Source organism: Oncorhynchus kisutch, linkage group LG9, assembly GCF_002021735.2.
Source record: "Oncorhynchus kisutch isolate 150728-3 linkage group LG9, Okis_V2, whole genome shotgun sequence".
In the NCBI taxonomy this organism is placed as follows: domain Eukaryota; kingdom Metazoa; phylum Chordata; class Actinopteri; order Salmoniformes; family Salmonidae; genus Oncorhynchus; species Oncorhynchus kisutch.
Window position 1 is genome coordinate 9818122 of NC_034182.2, and position 19868 is coordinate 9837989.

At 43.9% G+C, this 19868-nt stretch overlaps 2 protein-coding genes across 3 annotated transcripts in view; one reads left to right on the plus strand and one right to left on the minus strand.

The window, feature by feature from the left end:
- The window catches only part of stab2 (stabilin 2), a 33699-nt gene extending 32388 nt beyond the window's left edge, over nucleotides 1-1311 (plus strand). Inside the window, exon 67 of the mRNA XM_020491039.2 lies at nucleotides 78-1311. Coding sequence (XP_020346628.2) covers nucleotides 78-134 — 57 coding nt within the window. The 3' untranslated portion in view covers nucleotides 135-1311. The remainder of the gene's footprint in view (nucleotides 1-77) is intronic.
- LOC109896297 (lipase maturation factor 2-like) lies at nucleotides 609-19694 on the minus strand. 2 transcript variants are annotated; one of them, XM_031831831.1, is made up of 14 exons: nucleotides 16753-17005; nucleotides 13632-13897; nucleotides 13496-13524; nucleotides 10899-11092; nucleotides 9383-9561; nucleotides 8891-9029; nucleotides 8231-8353; nucleotides 5814-5919; nucleotides 4876-4972; nucleotides 4559-4732; nucleotides 4190-4358; nucleotides 3629-3740; nucleotides 3244-3352; nucleotides 609-2954 (listed from the first exon to the last, which is right to left on the minus strand). In XM_031831831.1, the coding sequence occupies exons 1-14, from the start codon at nucleotides 16844-16846 to the stop codon at nucleotides 2631-2633; spliced, it is 2115 nt and encodes a 704-aa protein (XP_031687691.1). In that variant the 5' UTR covers nucleotides 16847-17005; the 3' UTR covers nucleotides 609-2630. The 2 variants fall into 2 exon arrangements, with proteins under 2 accessions (XP_031687691.1, XP_031687692.1); XM_031831832.1 differs by lacking the exon at nucleotides 16753-17005 and adding an exon at nucleotides 19419-19694 and having other exon boundaries at nucleotides 617-2954.
- Nucleotides 19695-19868: the final 174 nt, after the last annotated feature.

Genomic DNA, 19868 nt, shown 5'->3' on the forward strand with positions numbered 1-19868 from the left:
GAACAGTACATGGTGAAGTGGCCCCTTTGCTCTAGGGGGTGATACCATAACTCCAGATGACATATGTGTTTTAACAGGAGGACAAACACCAGGTGGTAGAGGGTGGCCCGTATGACCTGCTCCAGGACTGCTGAGAGAGACACACACACACACGTCACAGTCCTCACTCTCCCTCTGATAAAGCTGTGAGGAGTGCTGCTACATGTTGTTCACATCTTGACCAGTGGAGGGCAGCACTGTGGGACTACTAAGAGCACAATTCCATCTGAACTTCAGCACTACAGAAATGTTTTCCGATTCCACCGACATATGAAGCATTTACCATGAAGGCGGGAACATTGCCGTTACATTTAAATAGCGCTAAACTTCCACGACACAGCTTGAATCGAGCCCGAAGACTATCCTCCCCAGACAGAGTTGGACAGTGCCCTAGGAAGGACCAACAGGGCTCAGGCTCCCACAAAACAACCTCACTATGGACTCATTCTCAGTGCCTTGTCTAGTAATGTGACCAGTCTTCCTGTGGCATAATTGTGAAATAAATATTATACAGAATTTTTTTGGGGGGGGGGTTCATTCATATACAAAATAAGTATTTTAAGTCTCTGTCAAAAGGTTTACCCACAATTTCAAATCTTTAATAGTATGAAACGAAGATAACCAGATGCAACCGTCTTTGTTGATAAAACATTTGAAGCAATGCTTGAGCAAATCTTTCCATTCATCCAACCAACACACAAGAAAACTTTTAACCACAGCCAAATATACATATCAACCGAACTCTCAATGTCAAATTATGAAGCAAAGCATAAGGGTGAAGGGCTCTGGCGTTAAGATCTCGCCCCATAAGCATGGGTTTACAGGTTTGAACTCTGGGGCACGGTTGCCTACTGAGGACTCTGCAGGTCAGTGAGTCAAGGCCACTTGGAGTGGCTGCCACATAAAAGGTGACATTGGCAGAAGGGTGTGATAACATAAGCAGAGGGGGGCAAATTCTTGGGGTTCCCTCTGTGATACAGACAGCAAAGAGCAGTGCTTATGGAGATACTCCTGTAAGTGGGCACGTCGCCTAGAAATGAAAATAAATGTAAAAACGAAGTGCCCACCTTTCCCCCAGGAGTTTCTTCATAGGAGGGGACCCCAGGGATTCACCCCCATGACATCTACCAGCCTTCCAACCATTACCAAGTGTCAACACAGCCACTGAGGAGCTGACCCTATAACCCCATACATAAATAGGTGAGATCCTAACCAGAGAGCCACTGGCTCTTTCACACTGTACATTTGTCATGAATAAAATGCAGAAACAAAGAGCACCACATATTGGTCATTGGTCTCTGTTCCTATAGAAACTATCAGCCCAGGTCAAATCACTAAAATAATTGAACCCACAAATCTAAAAACGGGGTTTGAAGCTCCAAGTCACAGTCCCTTTTGTTGTTGTTGACCTTTAACATAACATGCAGACCTCTTAGTTTACCTGGTATTGACAAGCACACCTTTTCAACTAGATTTGACAAGATCGAAAGTCTAGTTTCTGACGAGCACTGAACGTTTGTCTTTTTCCATCTGTAGTTTGTCAAATCTAAGTGTTCGGTTTCAATATACAGCTAAGATTTTTTTAAATAATAATAATTCAACACTGACCAGTAAAAAGGACCTTTACATTCTAATCACACAATCTGTACCGCCTCAGCGATAGACTGAATAGCGCCCTAGGGCTTGGAATTTCTCCTTAAGAGCCCAGTCATTTTGCAGCCGTGCTTGAACCTAATACACTAAGCTTAAGTAATACCACGTCTCAAATATACACAGATGTGGAATATAAAGATTTCTTTAGGAGCAGTTATGCATTGTAAGCTGTTAAAAAAATTAAATGTGACCAAAGGGCTTTTGACGTTTGAACAGCAAACCACAGATTTCTAAGGCAAAAGGTTTAGCAGGACAAAGCTTTCAGAATACAGTATTCTTGACGATGTCACTATACAGTTTCTCGTGGTCGGGATAGAGGGCCCGGGTATAGATATCATTACATGGAATCACTTGACAACTTCAAATGTTTAAAAAAGAGTGATGCGGTCCATGAAAGGGTTCACTGAGGTACAATAACTGCACCCAGCCTGAATATCATATTAAAGATATAGCACAAGATTAAAACTGTTGGACAACAACCGTTAAAATGGATGAATGCATTCCCAGAATTCAGATAAAGTGTTCCCTGAAGAACAGATGGCAAAGCTCAAAAACAGCTCATGACAAAGCAGCACTGTACTGTGATGCCAGGGACTCGCCCGTAGCCATGTCTGAAGACTCATCCATAGGTGGACCTGAGAATATGGTGACGGAAGGAGGCACAGAGAAAATAGACGCTTTTGCTTGTGTATGTGCAATATATGGGTGTGAGTGAGTGAGAGATGAGAACTGACTGAATACAAGGCCACGGTGGTGGTCTCCGAGTCACAGAGCTGGTCGGATTGGTAGTTACTGTAGAAAGAGCTGGTCGGATTGTTAGTTACTGTAGAAACACCTGAGATTTACATGTAGGTAACACCCCTTCTCTCCGCCCTCCATCCCGAGACAAGGGGCAACAACAAGAACGTAACAGGAAGTCCCACGGCAGAAGTTCCACATCACTTCCTCTTCTTAGGGCTCTTGTCAGCATCCCGTCTACTCTCCTCAGAAGTCTCCCTCCCTGCTTTGAGACTGGAGGCCGATGCATTTTTCGCTGCTGGCTGGGCCTTCGCCTTCTTGGCCTTGGGTTCGGCCGGAGTGGGTTTAGCCTTTCGGCCCCCCAGGACCCCGGAGAGCAGGGTTTTGAAGAGCCAGATGGTGGCGACAGTGGCCAGGAGGGACCAGAGCACCAGGTGGTCAGGTAGAGTCTGAACGTGGCCCCGTACCTGCTTCAGAGCCTGGGCCAGAGGAGAGTCAGGACTGGGCTGAATCGGGAACGTCTCCTGCACACAAAGTTAATATGTAAGCACATGTACATACACAACAAAGACACGTAAGAGTGTGAGTGTTGTTGGTATGCGCGTCTGAGAAATCAGACTTGGTACACCTGGCCATACAGCACACACTAGTACGCACCACACACACAAAAGCAAAGGGGAGCGTGAATTCCATATAGCCAATACAGCACCACATCTGGAGTTGGAGGGGCAATCACCACAAGCCACAGTACTGATATTATTAGCACAACACAAAGTTACAACGTAACCCAGTTGAGCAGAAAGGCTTAGCTACCTTGAGTCCGTGCTGGTTGAGCATGCCCTCTAGGGTAGGGTCACCCAGCTGCACTGCAGGATAGAACTCCTCTGAATAGTCTCTCCTCCACCACTCTTTAGGACCAGACCTGACAGGGAAGACAACCAATACACCACTCGTTACCATAGGAACATTTTATTTGTGTCTGGTTGAGTCGAGTGGCTTCATCGAATTCTGACGATTAGAATACTGTACATTTTGTGGGCATTTTATGAATAACATCACTTAATATAGTGACTATTTAAGTTCACTTGTAAATCTTAACTGATTTTATGAATGAATAATCTAAGGAATTCATGGGTTAACCATTAGCACTCTCTCCCCAGTACACCCACTGCTGAAGTGGAAGCCGTAGGCTGCTCACCAGTCCTGTGCGGTCTGGGTGAACCAGTACCGGTAGAGGCTGGCTCGGAGGTAGACCGGGGGGGCCTGGCTGAATGGGTATTGAGCTGAGTCTGTCTGGATCAGTCTCACCACTGGGACACAGGGAGAGATAGAGTCATGTGTGAGAAACGGAGTGCAGCATGCAGGCGAGTGGTCATCTGAGTGTTGCTGATATTTCTCCTTTGTTGGAAGGTCAATGATCTACAATGTGTGAGTAAATCACGCCCACCTCACACTGACTAGCAGTTTTACATGTCAGGCGCATACAAGTGAATTTCTGGGCCCGTATTCATAAAGCGTCTCAGAGTAGGAGTGCTGATCTAGGATCAGTTTTGCCTTTAAGATCATAATCAATAAGATGATAGACAGGAGGGGGAGCTGATCCTAGAAAAGGCCACAGGCCTAAAAACACCCATCAAGAGCCAAAATAAAAGTAGTCTGCCAGATGCAACCTGCGCTTTCCTCTTATTAAAACAAAGACGTCTGTGCTCTACACTTTAATTGAAAAATAGAAGTCATTATCACAGAGTGCAGTACTCACCATCCTTATTGCCCTGCAGTAGGCAGTGCACTAGGCTTGTGAACCAGGGGCTCTGATCGGCCAGTCCCTGGGCTGCCTGGCTCATCTGCCAGTCTAACCGTGGCTGGTGGGGGGCCACCACTGGAGGGGCCACGCCCACATTTCCCGGCTTGTACATGAACTCTATCTCCTAGGAGGGCCAATTGGGAAAGGTGCATTGAAACACGATACACCTGTCGCAGAACTATATAAGATTGTTTTACTTTATAAAATTCAAGTAGTTGAGGAAGATCATGTGATTGAGGACATTCCATGTCTAATATTGTGAAATCTGAGAAAAAAACAAAACCTTTTCAGCCAAAACTATTATTTTGGTCCCCGCTCTCTTACCGTCCAGGTATTCTTGTCCATGCTGCCCTCGAAGACGACCTCTGACCTCCCGTCCACCCTGCTGTCCAGGCTGTAGGCACTGACCAGTCTATAGCGCTCCACTAGGCTGTAGGCCTGTCTCACCTCCGGGAGGATCTTACTGCTGTACACCTGCTCCATGGATGAGTAGGGCACCTGGGGACCATGACCAAATCAGAGAGATTCTTATAAACAGTGCTAACTACTAGACCAATAGTAACTCCAACAGACCAATTAGGTAGATTTATGCTGTCTTCATTAAAGTGATTCACAATCAGAAGGCTCCCTGTGTGACTCACCACACTGATAGCAAACACGGCGACTGCAGCAGAGACAATGACAGCCCATTGGACAAGACCCCAGAGCTTCCAGAGACACCCTCTAACACACACACACCTGGGGTAGGAAACACAGATCTGAGATCAGTGGACATTAAACGCAAAACAAGGATGACGCACGCTGCAACGGGGCAGACCACTGTTCTGGGGTCGGCAAATGCAGTGGAACTAGATCTACAGTTGAAGTCGGAAATTTACATACACCTTAGCCAAATACATTTAAACTTAGTTTTTCACAATTCCTGACATTTAATCCCAATGTCCTGTCTCAGGTCAGTTAGGATCACCACTTTATTTTAAGAATGTGAAATATCAGAATAATAGTAGAGAGAATGATTTTTCATCACATTCCCAGTGGGTCAGAAGTTTACATACACTCCATTAGTATTTGGTAGCATTTCCTTTAAATTGTTTAACTTGGGTCAAATGTTTTGGGTAGCCTTCCACAATAAGTTAGAGCTGGTGTAACTGAGTCCGGTTTGTAGGCCTCCTTGCTCGCACACGCTTTTTCAGTTCTGCCCATAAATGTTCTATAGAATTGAGTTCAGGGCTTTGTGATGGCCACTCCAATACCTTGACTTTGTCCTTAAGCCATTTTGCCACAATTTTGGAAGTATGCTTGGGGTCATTGTCTATTTGCGACCAAGCTTTAACTTCCTGACTGATTTCTTGAGATGTTGCTTCAATATCCACATAATTTTCCTACCTCATGAAGCCATCTATTTTGTGAAGTACACCAGTGGTTGAAAAACGAGATTTAATGACTCCAACATAAGTGCATGTAAACTTCTGACTTCAACTGTATTTCACAATTGAAAAACTCCTGGTCCTAAGATTTACCATCTTTGAATTGCAAACTTTTTTACAGATACTGTTTTAGTATGATATAGCCTACTCACCCAAGCATGGCTGCCACCACCTCCCAGGTGAGAGAGAGAACTCCTACCCAGATAGTGGGTCCTGTCACAAGCTTCAACCAATTGCCAAACTGCTGCTGGGTGAAGGCTACAAAACAGGACAAATACATGAAACAAAATCACTTGACTATTAACGTAACAATGTATTGTCAATGATTGACATCCATCAGGAAATAAAATAAAGCAACACTACAGAGTCACTAGGTATACAGTAATATATAGATGTTAACCTGCCAAGTCACTAGGTATACAGTAATATATAGATGTTAACCTGCCGAGTCACTAGGTATACAGTAATATATAGATGTTAACCTACCGAGTCACGAGGTATACAGTAATATATAGATGTTAACCTACCGAGTCACGAGGTATACAGTAATATATAGATGTTAACCTACCGAGTCACGAGGTATACAGTAATATATAGATGTTAACCTGCCGAGCCACTAGGTATACAGTAATATATAGATGTTAACCTGCCGAGTCACTAGGTATACAGTAATATATAGATGTTAACCTACAGAGTCACTAGGTATACAGTAATATATAGATGTTAACCTACCGGGTCACGAGGTATACAGTAATATATAGATGTTAACCTACAGAGTCACTAGGTATACAGTAATATATAGATGTTAACCTACAGAGTCACTAGGTATACAGTAATATATAGATGTTAACCTACAGAGTCACAAGGTATACAGTAATATATAGATGTTAACCTACCGGGTCACGAGGTATACAGTAATATATAGATGTTAACCTACAGAGTCACTAGGTATACAGTAATATATAGATGTTAACCTACCGGGTCACTAGGTATACAGTAATATATAGATGTTAACCTGCCAAGTCACTAGGTATACAGTAATATATAGATGTTAACCTGCCGAGTCACTAGGTATACAGTAATATATAGATGTTAACCTACCGGGTCACGAGGTATACAGTAATATATAGATGTTAACCTACCGAGTCACTAGGTATACAGTAATATATAGATGTTAACCTACCGGGTCACGAGGTATACAGTAATATATAGATGTTAACCTACCGAGTCACGAGGTATACAGTAATATATAGATGTTAACCTACCGAGTCACTAGGTATACAGTAATATATAGATGTTAACCTGCCGAGTCACGAGGTATACAGTAATATATAGATGTTAACCTACCGAGTCACTAGGTATACGGTAATATATAGATGTTAACCTGCCGAGTCACGAGGTATACAGTAATATATAGATGTTAACCTACAGAGTCACTAGGTATACAGTAATATATAGATGTTAACCTACCGAGTCACTAGGTATACAGTATTACAGTGCCTTCGGAAAGTCTTCAAACCCCTTGACTTTTTCCTTATTTTGTTACATTGCAGCCTTATTCTAAAATGGATTAACTATACCCCATAATGACAAAGCGAAAAAAGGTTATATATTTTTTTGCAGTATTAAAAGTAAAAAACAGAAATACCTTTAGGTAAGTATTCAGACCCTTTGCTATGAGACTCGAAATTGAGTTCAGGTGCATCCTGTTTCCATTGATCATCCTTGAGCTGTTTCTACAACTTTGGAGTCCACCTGTGGTAAATTCAAATTATTTGGAAAGGCACACACACCTGTCTATATAAGGTCCCACAGTTGACAGTGCATGTCAGAGCAAAAACTAAGCCATGAGGTCAAAGGAATTAGAGCTCCAAGACAGGATTGTGTCGAGGCACAGATCTGGGAAGGGCTCCAAAAAATGTCTACAGCATTGAAGGTCCCCAAGAACACAGCGGCCTCCATCATTCATAAATGGAAGAAGTTTGGAACCACCATGACTCTTCCTAGAGCTGGCCGCCCAGCCAAACTGAGCAATCGGGGGAGAAAGGCCTTGGTCGGGGAGGTGACCAAGAACCAGATGGTCACTCAGAGAGCTCCAGAGTTCATCTGTGGAGATGGGAGAACCTTCCAGAAGGACAACCATCTCTGCAGCACTCCACCAATCAGGCATTTATGGTAGTGGCCAAACGGAAACCACTCCGCAGTAAAATGCACATGACAGCCTGCTTGGAGGTTGCCAAAAGGCACCTAAAGACTCTCAGATCATGAGAAACAAGATTATCTGGTCTGATGAAACCAAGATTGAACTCTTTGGCCTAAGCATGGTGGTAGCAGCATCATGCTGTGGGGATGTTTTTCAGTGGCAGGGACTTGGAGACTAGTCAGGATAGAGGCAAATATGAACAGAGCAAAGTGCTGAGAGATCGTTGATAAAAACCTACTTATGTAAATGTGATTATGGGATAGTGTGTAGATTTTTTTTAAATGGCTCAATCAATTTTAGAATAAGGCTGTAACAAAATGTGGAAAAAGTCAAGGGGATTGAATACCAAATGCACTGTTAACCTACCGGTTTTAGAGGTCATGGTCTTGGCCTCCCAGTCCATTTCCAGTGTGAAGAGCACTTTAGTTCCATAGATGATGGCAGCAAATACAGCCAGCAACACCAATGACATTATGGTTTGGTGCCAGGCTGCAAAAAAAATAAACACTTAATTAGATTAGGTACTCTTAGTATCACAGAGTCCATCATTTGTTGTTGTCCAGCTACTAAACATGTATTTTGTAAAGTTACGTTAAGGGGTTACCCTTTCAGGACATTAGGAATGTTAACTGTCGATAAACAAAATACATCACAGAAGTACTTAAACAGGATAACACCTGACAGATCAGACCACTCTGCCTGAGAATAAAACAATGACCCCCCCCCCTTTCCTCTCCCTGCCATCAAGACTCAAGGACACCCATCGGAACTGAACCAGTGTTTTGCTGGCATGCACTCAGCAATGCACCCCTCACTGTGCTGGCCAACTGGCAAGGCAGAATAGGAAAATAAAAAGGAAGCTGATCATTACTGTAACAGCCTTTGTGTTTTATAGTACCTTCCACCAGCTTAAAACACCATACTGGGTGTGGATAATGCTGTTTTAGGGAGAAAGCTGGCCTGAACGTCTACTCTGGTGTTAAATGTGAAATGTGAGAGTTGCATAAGAAGAGAATGAGGTCATACTCTTGGCGCTCTTCTTCTTGCCGTGGCCCAGCCAGTAGCTGATATGGTCGTCGTCCAACAGGGAGAAAGTCAGAGCCAGGGAGAGGAAGGGGAGGAAGCCATAGTTCCCCACGAACATTAACTTCACCTGGTACACTGCCTGGTTATCAGTTACAGAGAGAAGTGGGTAGGTATAGTTAGATAAAGGCATCGTGCAAATTACATGTGTGGGGTCGCAATCCTGCAACACTCAAATTCCCCTTAGACATGTGTATAGTTAGGTGTCATTCATTCACCATCAAGCATACAAATGTCACACACGCAAATTTGTACTGTAGGTAGGCGTTTTTCTGAACCTCTCCTCTCTCAGCCAGACCTCAACACTTGATAGCGATTTAGGCGGCGGGAGGAAACATTGAAAACAAACTGGAAGCCTGTATATCAGTGTGTTCAATTCTTTCTTAGACATTTTACATGCTCATGTTTAGCAGCTGCTGGTGTAACCACACACACCTGAATGTAGAAGGCTGCCAGTCTGAGGTGGCGGATGGGGGCGAAGTAGAGGGCTGGCACAGCGATCTCGGTCACCAACAGACCAACAGTCCCCAGCTTCAGGTACCAGTCTGGCAGCTGCTGGATGAACCAGGACCAGGGCAGGGGGATGCCTTGGGCCTCAAACATGTGTTTCACCGCTGGGAAGAGGGAGGGGTTTGATGGGGTGACAGAGGGGAGGGAGGATATGAGACATGGATGAGTAAAGATTGACCCATAACACTGCACCTTGCACCTTTTTTGAAATCACGTTTTTAAAATCGCTGACACTTTTCCTGAACTGCGACTGATGTGGAGTGAGGCTCCAGGCATCATCATTACCATCATGGAAGTTAATGAGAATACTGCCACTGGGTGAGGTACACACCCCTTACATGATGCACACTGTACAATCATAGCCAAACACACGCACTCCTTCCCCATTGCCTTTATTAATAAATCTACAAGCATGAGTAATGTTATCATTGCTCAACCAGTCTGGCACAGGTGGCACATCAAGAAGCTGACTAAACAGTATGATTACACAGGTGCACCTTGTGCCGGGCACAAGAAACAACCACACAAAAAAAGTCCACCAGAGCCGCTGCTAGAGCCGCCCACCAGAGCCATCGCTGATTGAATGTTAATTTCTCTACCATAAGGTCATAATGTCATTTTAGAGAATTTGTCAGTACTCCATCCGGCCTCACAACCCGCAGACCACGTGTAACCACGCCAGCCCACTGACCTCCACATCCGGCTTCTTCACCTTACGGGATCGTGTGAGACCAGCCACCCGGACAGCTGATGAAAATGAGGAGTATTTCTGTCTGTAATATTTGTATTTTACCTTTATATAACCAGGTAGGCTAGTTGAGAACATGTTCTCATTTACAACTGCGACCTGGCCAAGATAAAGCATAGCAGTGTGAACAGACAACACAGAGTTACACATGGAGTAAACAATAAACAAGTCAATAACAAAAAAAAGAGTCTATATACATTGTGTGCAAAAGGCATGAGGAGGTAGGCGAATAATGACAATTTAGCAGATTAACACTGGAGTGATAAATGATCAGATGGTCATTTGCAGGTAGAGATACTGGTGTGCAAAAGAGCAGAAAAGTAAATAAATAAAAACAGTATGGGGATGAGGTAGGTAAATTGGGTGGGCTATTTACCGATGGACTATGTACAGCTGCAGCGATCGGTTAGCTGCTCAGATAGCAGATGTTTAAAGTTGGTGAGGGAGATAAAAGTCTCCAACTTCAGCGATTTTTGCAAGCCCTTTTATGGGGAAAAACTCATTCTGACTGGCTGACTCATTGCGGAGTCATGTGCAATCCATAGATTAGGGCCTAATGAATTTATTTATTAAATCGACTGATTTCCATATATAAACTAACTCTGTAAAAATCATTGAAATTGTTGCGTTTATATTTTTGTTCAGTATACATTGAAGAGTACAGTTGTGTCATAAGAGGTTCCCCTGTCTCACCGGTGAGCCCCCACCAGCTGGGGCAGTGGCTGGCCAGCTTGGCGACACCGGAGCCAAAGGTGAGGCGGAACAGGAGCCAGCGCACCAGCCAGAAGGTCACGGCGTCATGCTGACGGAATGCCGAGCGCCACCGCAGGAGGTTGAGCGGCGCGACGAGCACGGTCAGGAAGCCCGCCTCCAACAGCAAGCTGTCCCTATGGGAGGGAATCAAACGAGACATTAATAATTAAATAACGCTCTCCTTGGGGAAAAAATCCCCAGTCCTCCTCACATCATAACTATAAATGTATAAGGCACTGAAATCACTCCAACAACCCAAAATCTCAGGTCTCAAAGAAATGACAAAGTTGATAAATAAATACAATCAATAGATTACATTTCACTTGAAATTCCTGCACCAGGAGGCTGCATGAATTTCCTGCACCAGGAGGCTACATGAAATTCCTGCACCAGGAGGCTACATGAAATTCCTGCACCAGGAGGCTACATGAATTTCCTGCACCAGGAGGCTACATGAATTTCCTGCACCAGGAGGCTACATGAAATTCCTGCACCAGGAGGCTACATGAATTTCCTGCACCAGGAGGCTACATGAAATTCCTGCACCAGGAGGCTACATGAATTTCCTGCACCAGGAGGCTACATGAATTTCCTGCACCAGGAGGCTACATGAATTTCCTGCACCAGGAGGCTACATGAAATTCCTGCACCAGGAGGCTACATGAAATTCCTGCACCAGGAGGCTACATGAAATTCCTGCACCAGGAGGCTACATGAAATTCCTGCACCAGGAGGCTACATGAAATTCCTGCACCAGGAGGCTACATGAAATTCCTGCACCTGGAGGCTACATGAAATTCCTGCACCTGGAGGCTACATGAAATTCCTGCACCAGGAGGCTACATGAAATTCCTGCACCAGGAGGCTACATGGAATTCCTGCACCAGGAGGCTACATGGAATTCCTGCACCAGGAGGCTACATGGAATTCCTGCACCAGGAGGCTACATGAAATTCCTGCACCAGGAGGCTACATGAAATTCCTGCACCAGGAGGCTACATGAAATTCCTGCACCAGGAGGCTACATGAAATTCCTGCTCAAAACAGTGGAATACAGTACCTATCACGGAGCTTCAAATCCAATGACACTGCCTTCCAGGGAATCAGTTAGCCTAGTAGAAGCAATGCCCGTTAGAGCCAGAGGCACTGAGACAGCAAAACATACTGGTAGCTGTGCATCTTAAAACCGGTTGTAGGTTGGCATTCTCTTCATGCAGAACCAAATGGTGTGTGTTAGTGGATAGCCAGCTAACTATAAACAGTTCAGACACACCCACCCCTACTACTTATAAAAACACAACCAGGCAACTATTTATTATCTATTTACTACTCCATGCAACTGCTGGGGAAACCAAAGCCTTGCACAGACCCAGTCCTGGCCATTCTGACACCCTAGGCGAGACAAAAACAAATTCCGACCACCATATACCCCCACAAAACTAGAATAGTCCCTGTGAGCAAAATGACGTTGAAAAGGTGGAAAAATTCATACTTTTTAGTCCTTTGTTTGTCCTGATTCCTGTGACAAATACATTTGTTTAGGATACGGTGTTCGCTAACATGTCAGCACATTTTTTTATTTGATCGGGCACCATTTACGTTCAGCTGTTTGATTGGAGAAACGTGCATGATGTAAAAAGTGTCTGCCTCAATACATTTTCATACCGTAGGCCAGATCTGCTAAGTGATTTTTTTTTTTGTTAGATTAATTTTTCCATAGACAGAAAGTTGGTGGATGCATCTCTCCAACAGCACCCTGGAGAGGCAAGCTGGGAATGGACAAAGCAAAATACTTTACACCCCTGCTTTTGACAAAGTGGGCACTGCTTATCACAGGGTGTCATCAGAGCTCACCTAAAACTCCCATAAACCGCTGGTTGAGAGAAACTGTCATTGTTTTTGGGAAGAATTATGTGAGGTTTTATGTGTTGTTTAAAAGGTATGCCTGGGTCAGTTTAGCCCTTGTCAATCTACTGCCATAGGCAGCCGCCTAATCATGCCTAATGGGCAGCTCGGCCCTGGCCTTACGCCATCTTGCTTTGCTACAACCAGATATCAGTAAATGTGTTGCAATTCTAGCACATCTCCAAGCTTAGCTTAGCTAAAAGTCAATAACTCTAAAACCATATTACATGTGTGATAGATGTCCTTCAATGCAAAGTCTGCTTACCTCTATAGAATATGCATGATGTCGAAGACTGATACATACGCACACTTTCAACAACCGTTCTAGTCGCAAGATAGACAACCGGTGCACTGTACGGTAGCTTGTAATATGTAATAAACACAGAATTATGAGGAGTGGATAGTGAATTTGACTGGCAAATGGTCCCAATAGCAGTTTCTTGTCCTACACTGATGCTCTTGCAGTAAAACCCATGGCTGATAACAAAATGACATCACACACACCCAGTAGACATTGTGTTCAGCAATAACACTTTAGTAAACACATTTCTTTTAGTTTCAAAGTCTGAGCTTTGCATCCTGTTACGCTCTATCAATTCAGCCCATATGAGAATTCAGAACAGATCACTTACCACTGAAAACGCAGAAAGTCTTGACCCACCTGTCAAGAGTAAATGATGTTGATTAATTTACTGTATCATTAATTTACTGTACAGTATCTAACCAAACCAGTGGCAGACAGACAGACAACCACCCCCACCCACCGACCTGACAGAGGGAGAGGTAGAGGGCCCAGAGACAGAAGAACACCAGGCTGTCTCGGAGGGGCTCCAGTAGGGCTGCTCCCAGGGCTAAGAGCGCCCCCGCCAGGCAGAGCAGCTCCATTGCCTGCTGGGCGTCCAGGTCCAGACCCAGCCGGGGCCCCAGCCACAGCAGGGAGGGGTGGGCATGTATCTGCTCCAACACTGGCCTGGAGCCGTCCACACGGGGCTCCACCAGGCGCACAGGCAGGACCCCCTCATTGCCATAGAGACCTGGCCACCGAGACAAAGAGCAGGGATGGATAAACAAAACAGAGGGGGGGGGGGGGGGGTTGTGTTTATTGAGAATGGGGTTAATGAATAGAGGTCATGTTCATACTTAAAGTAAGTGGGTTTATGGTACCCTGCTAAATAGTTCAAAGGTCATGTATGTGAAAACAAGACACTTGTTTTATCTGTGCTGTCTTTTTATTCAGTCAAATGGAACATGTGAAGGAAAGGTGGAGCTTAGAAGCTTACATTGCTTATGGGTTGAGCCAAGATTGTGATCAACTGATTGGAATGTGGCATTAATGCGTGGAATAACTTTTTAATCAAAAAAACTGAAAGCATACAGCTAGTCTTACTACAGTTCATTGGAATCTAGTGTATTTAGTGTACATTTGAGACGACAGGTGAAGCTGATAGACCAGAAGTGCCACTACGACATACCTGGCACACAGAGTGGACCAACTGAAAGTATGCTCACACTTGGAATTAGAAGCAGAGAAATAAAGTAAAACACAAACACTAAATTGTGCAACGATGACTCATTCATGTTCAATGCATCTCATCTTGCCAGCACTTGTCATGTTATTTCAGTTAGTCACTTTACAGACTGGCAGCAGGTGGCCTATGGAGTGGATTGCAAGCAATGGACATATACATATTTTGCCCTTGGTAAAATGTGTTTCGTATTGGATATTTGATTTTCTCATCAATAGCTATTGAAACCAGCATACCATGGCTATGAAGATAATACTATCTAAAATCAGGGGTGGATGGAGAAAAGTCCACACTTGAATTTTTCATAATAAGATTTCAATCTTCAATAGCTCTTACACAAAGCATTCCATGACTATGAAAATTATAAATTCTATATTATAAACTCTGCGGTTTGAGCCCCGAATGCTGATTGGCTAAAAAGCCATGGCATATCGGACCGTATACAACAGGTATGACATTTTCTTTTACTATTCTAATTACATTGGTGACCAGTTTATAATAGCAATAAGGCACCTCAGGGTTTTGTGGTATATGGTCAATATACCACAGCAATTGGCTGTATCAAGGCACTCCGCATTGCGTCGTGCGTAAGAACAGCCCTTAGCCGTGGTATACAGGCCATACCACACCTTCTCGGGACTTATTGCTTAAATCGGGGGAGGATGGACATGTTTGTTTGTGTAAAGAAAAGTACAAACACTACACATTGTATTCCAAAACGCCTGAAACCAACATCAGCGGGAGTGTATGATGATTACAATTTGGCGGCGTCTAGTCAGAAATCCTGCCTGTTGGTTTCAGGCGTTTTGGAATACAAGGTGTAGCGTTTGCACCTTTCTTTACAATAGCAGTGAAATCCACGGAATGTTCCACACAGGAACAGCCGACGACAATACCGCACCGAATAGATGACGAGCTGTGAAGGATTCCAAGGGTAAATATCCTCCACACACACACACACACTAAATGCTGAGTTGATTAGCAGGTGGACCTAATCACTACGTGAGTGAATGGGGCTGTCCATTAATCACCCTCCTCCCACCCAAACAACCTGTTATTTAACAGAAAGAAATATTGAAGACTAAACGTAAAAAACTCAAATCTATAGAAGAAAAAAAATGTATCCATTCCAGCTTTTGTAAAAGCTATTGAAGAATTAAATCCCCTGGTAAAGAAAATCTAAATGTCTTTAAAAAGAACAAGAAGTGGATTTTTGTCAATCCTCCCCCGATTCAGAATTTTTCATAATAATAGAATGTTTGGTTCAATAGCTATTGAGGAGACAAAACCGAATAGCAACCCAAGATTCAATATAAAAAATACATTTTACCTTGGTACATTTCACATACAATTTGCATAATAAGATGGCTGCATGATAAAGTAAAGTGGTGTGATGACAGTGATGGCAAATCAACATGACTACAAGTTCGTATTTAAACTGGGAAAACGTGAAAATGCTACTACAAGTCAGATCTATTGTATACTGTTTGGGGTCTGAGCCAAGCTCCAATACTGGATTGATGACGGGTTATTCCCAACGCACTCAGAGCTTGCAGGAAGCTTCAGTGTGCACATTCTGGGGGAAATCCTAACCCTCAAACAGACAGACACAGCCATAAAAAAGGCACCGACACACGACCATTGTAAAGAAAACATCCACTTGCCCCAAGCAAATATCTAAACGGGTATCTGTCAAATAATGGCCAGTGCTGTCAAGACGTGGCCATAGCATGTAAGGCCACATCACTTCTATTGCTGCCAATTTGCCTCACTCTCCTTTATAACGCCAGCCTGCCCTAGCCTCATACGAACTTGTGAGCTCGCGAGATCAGGATGGTTCGTACCACCCTACATTCATGTTTGGTTCCCCTTACTACGCGTAGTGCCATTCTATAACAAGTCATTCACCTAGACAACTAGTTAATGTTTATAAATAAATACGAACACATCAATGTAGATCTGTGTACGTAAAGTATCAAACAATAGTCTACTGAATATACACTCGAAAGACATTCTCCTTTTCTAGGCCTAAACTATGGTGGTGGTGCAGGAGTTGTAACACTGTAGCAAAGGCAATGAACCTAGCTTAACACGTGGAAATTGTCATTAGGTCGCCCGATCAGTCCAACAACACAGGCTAGTTCAGAAAGTAGTAATTTCATCCCCAGTGTACTTAACCGACCAGATGCAACTACATTAATCAGTTCATCATCACAAGCGAAATATTTGGAAAAAAGTGGGAACCACCCGATTCAACAACGCAGAGCTGAACACCTTTCCATGATCACAAACAGTCAACCAATAATAAGGTTCCTTCGATTGCAATTAATAAATAGATGTTAAATAGATAAATGTTGTTTTACCTGGTATCTGAACATAGAGGGATGCAAAAGCAAACATGTAAATAATTGCCATACTCCATAAAAACATATGACGCGGTAATCTGGTTTCCCCCATGTTTACGGCTTGGCGTTCCTGCTAAATATAAAACTATTTCCTACTTCTTTCAACACAGCACGAACAAATAACCACTGCTGTGCAATTCATCCAGGACGGTAAAAAAATAAATAAGTGGATGGTGCAGAAGGCGTGGTTCTTCGTCTTCTTCTCTTCTGTGGAATTTATATCGCTTTTGGCAACCAAATTTAAACTGCATTACCGCCACCAACTGGACTGGAGTGTGGACCAGAGACAGCGAAAGTCTCTAAATCCTACCCAATAATCTCGTTTTCCTGGAAAGGAAATACATCATTAAATACTACATCCCCTGAAGATTTCCCCAGCAGTTCACTTAATCCTGGCTCTTCAGCCCCATTACACCTCAAATCTAATAACATTCGCTGCCTTTCTCTCACATATTTCTGCCACTGAAATAGAACATGTTCCACTGTCTCCGTCTCCTCCTGACAATGATCACACATCCAAGTCGGATGTTCCGCCAGCACTTTCAATGTACTATTTAGCCTTGTGTGTCCCAGTCTCAGCTTTGTGACCACTTTCCTCCCTTCTGTCTCGGGCCAGGGAAGTGTCATTAGTCCTTTGTTGTGCAGCCAGAAGAGTTCAAGAAGCGATTAGTGAAGTAGAGCAGTGGTCTGTCATGTGGGGCTTCAGGTTTTCAGTTGAGAAAACCCAGACTGTGTTTTTTTCTAGAAAGAAGGTTGGGGAGCAAATATACTTGAAGCTGTATGGAAGGAATCTGGAGAGGGTGGGAGGAGTTTAGGTTCCTGGGGTCTGGTTTGACACTCGAATGACAAAATAAAATCCTTCATCCAGTTAAAAGCCCTTTTTCCAACCCCCATATTATCCAGATTGATATATAGGCCTTCCTTCAACATCATATCATAGGCCTTCTCTACATCAAAGAAAACGGCAACCACCACCTTCTTATTTGCCTTCCCTGAACCCACTTTGATCTAGTGACATTAGTCTTTTACTCTCCAGAAAGTAAGTCAGCCTTATCCCGTTATCATCCTTTCCATAAGTTTACATACGTGAGATGTCAACACAGTCGGCCTATAGCTTGAAGGACTGGTAGGGTCTTTCCCAGGTTTATGTATTAGCACCACTAGCGCCTCTTTCCAACTTCCTGGCAGCAGTTTCTCTTCCTGCCACACCTTGTAAAGGCCCAACACTTTCCCCATTGCAGCGTCACTGAGATGAGCCATCATGATGTAACACATCTCATCCTTCCCAGGAGATGTTACCCCAGCTTTAGTTAATGCTCTCTTCATCTCAGCCAACGTAAAAGGGCCATTCAATGTATCCCCCCACCATCTCTCTCTGATCCGTGACCCCCGGATGCTCTCCGCTGACCCTCTCTCTCCCATGCTGCCTCTCTTCTGTCAGATTGTTTGAGCTGTGCATCATTCACAAATGCCTGGGTTAGCATCTCTGCCTTCTCCATATGCAGCAATCCCCCCACTTTTCAGCACAGAGAGATGCCAATCTCTTCTGTCCCCACTCATCCTCTTAACCATCCGGCGCCAATACTCCCTCTTAGCTGTCCTAATGACACTCCTTACTACTGCTTGTGCTTGCTTATACTGAATCCGGTGCTGGAAATTATGGGACCTTTTCAACATTCTGAAAGCGCTGTTCCTACTCTTCGCTGCTTCTCTACACTCTTCACTCCACTGCGTTACTCTTTCTCCCCCCTGTACCCATAGGAATCACCTGCCTTGCTGCCCCTACTATTGTGCCTCTTAGTCCATCATTGACTGTTTCTATACCTGAATTAAGATCAACGTGAGATAACTCCTGTTCACTCAACTCCTGAAACGGACCCCACTCTGCTTTACCAAATATCAATTTCCTACTGATTCTTCCTCCCTCATTCCCACTGTAGATTCCTCCAAAACCTCCCAACGACATCCGCCTGCCATTCAACTTGAGATCCAAGTAAGATCCAGAGCAGATTAATTTCCAGTTACTGGGTCAATCCTGGTTCCCCGGCCGTCGTTAAGACTCACAAGCCCTTTGTCATCCAGTATTCCCTCCAACACTAGTCAGTTTACATCAGTCCGTAGCCCTCCCCAGAGCGTACTATGAGAATTCAAATCCCCACACCACATTACCCATCTCCTATTTTGACCTTCTACATTCCCAAGGGACAGCAACTCCAATCTCTTGCACAGGTTGTGAAAGTTCACTATTACCATATTCCCTCCCTCCCTCCCAACCACAATGCTACCACTACATACTACTGTTCCACTCCCTCTCCCACACACCTATATGGGTTCCCTTGCTTTATAAAGGTAACACACCCTCCTCCTCCCCTATCATATCTCTATGGACTGCAACATAACCCTGTAATACAAAATCCAGAGTAGGTTTTAGCCATGTCTCCTGGAGATATGTCACATCAGGTTTGGCTGGTAACTCCTCAATAAACTGTTTGAACTCTTGACCATTAGCCATCAAAATTCGCAATAATGCAAATTAACCAATACATGATTCCTGGCTGGAATCCACATTTTTCCACTCCACCACTACACTCCGCCCCGTCCTCCTCAACTCCTAACCTCCCTACCTTTCCATGCATCTCTGCTCCAGTCACAGCTCAGCGTTGCTCTTCCACCTCCACCGGATTTCCCCTCCGTTTCGTTTATCTTCGTTGAAATCTATTAACTTAGCTATATTGAATAATCATTGTTTATCTATCCTAATTCACCAAATGTGGACAGCTTCTCAGCCCGGTGTGGTTTCTCACTTGCTATGGCCACAATAGAGCTCCACAGTGGAGGTGTCATCATACCCATAAAACCTAGCGGTCAAATAGGGAAATGGTTCCAATTGTTTTTCCACCATTCATTTTTCCCATAGGGGATTTTATAAATACTGAACAGTCAACTCGTCCTAAAGAGATTTACACGGTTATTAAAATGTCATGCCAGGGTAAGCCTACATGAAACACAGCTCTTATTCTAAGTGTTGGAACCATTTCTTTGTTTGACCGCTAGGTTTGATGGGTATTATGACT

What these genes read in the sequence shown, in the direction of transcription:
- LOC109896297 (XM_031831831.1), bottom strand. Translation starts at nt 16,846, where the DNA reads ATGGGGGAAACCAGATTACCGCGTCATATGTTTTTATGGAGTATGGCA. An exon ending in TGGACAAGAATACCTGGACG is followed by an intron (nt 4,359 to 4,558) that starts GTAAGAGAGCGG and finishes TGGCCCTCCTAG; the next exon opens with GAGATAGAGTTCATGTACAA. An exon ending in ACCCAGACCGCACAGGACTG is followed by an intron (nt 3,353 to 3,628) that starts GTGAGCAGCCTA and finishes CTTCCCTGTCAG; the next exon opens with GTCTGGTCCTAAAGAGTGGT.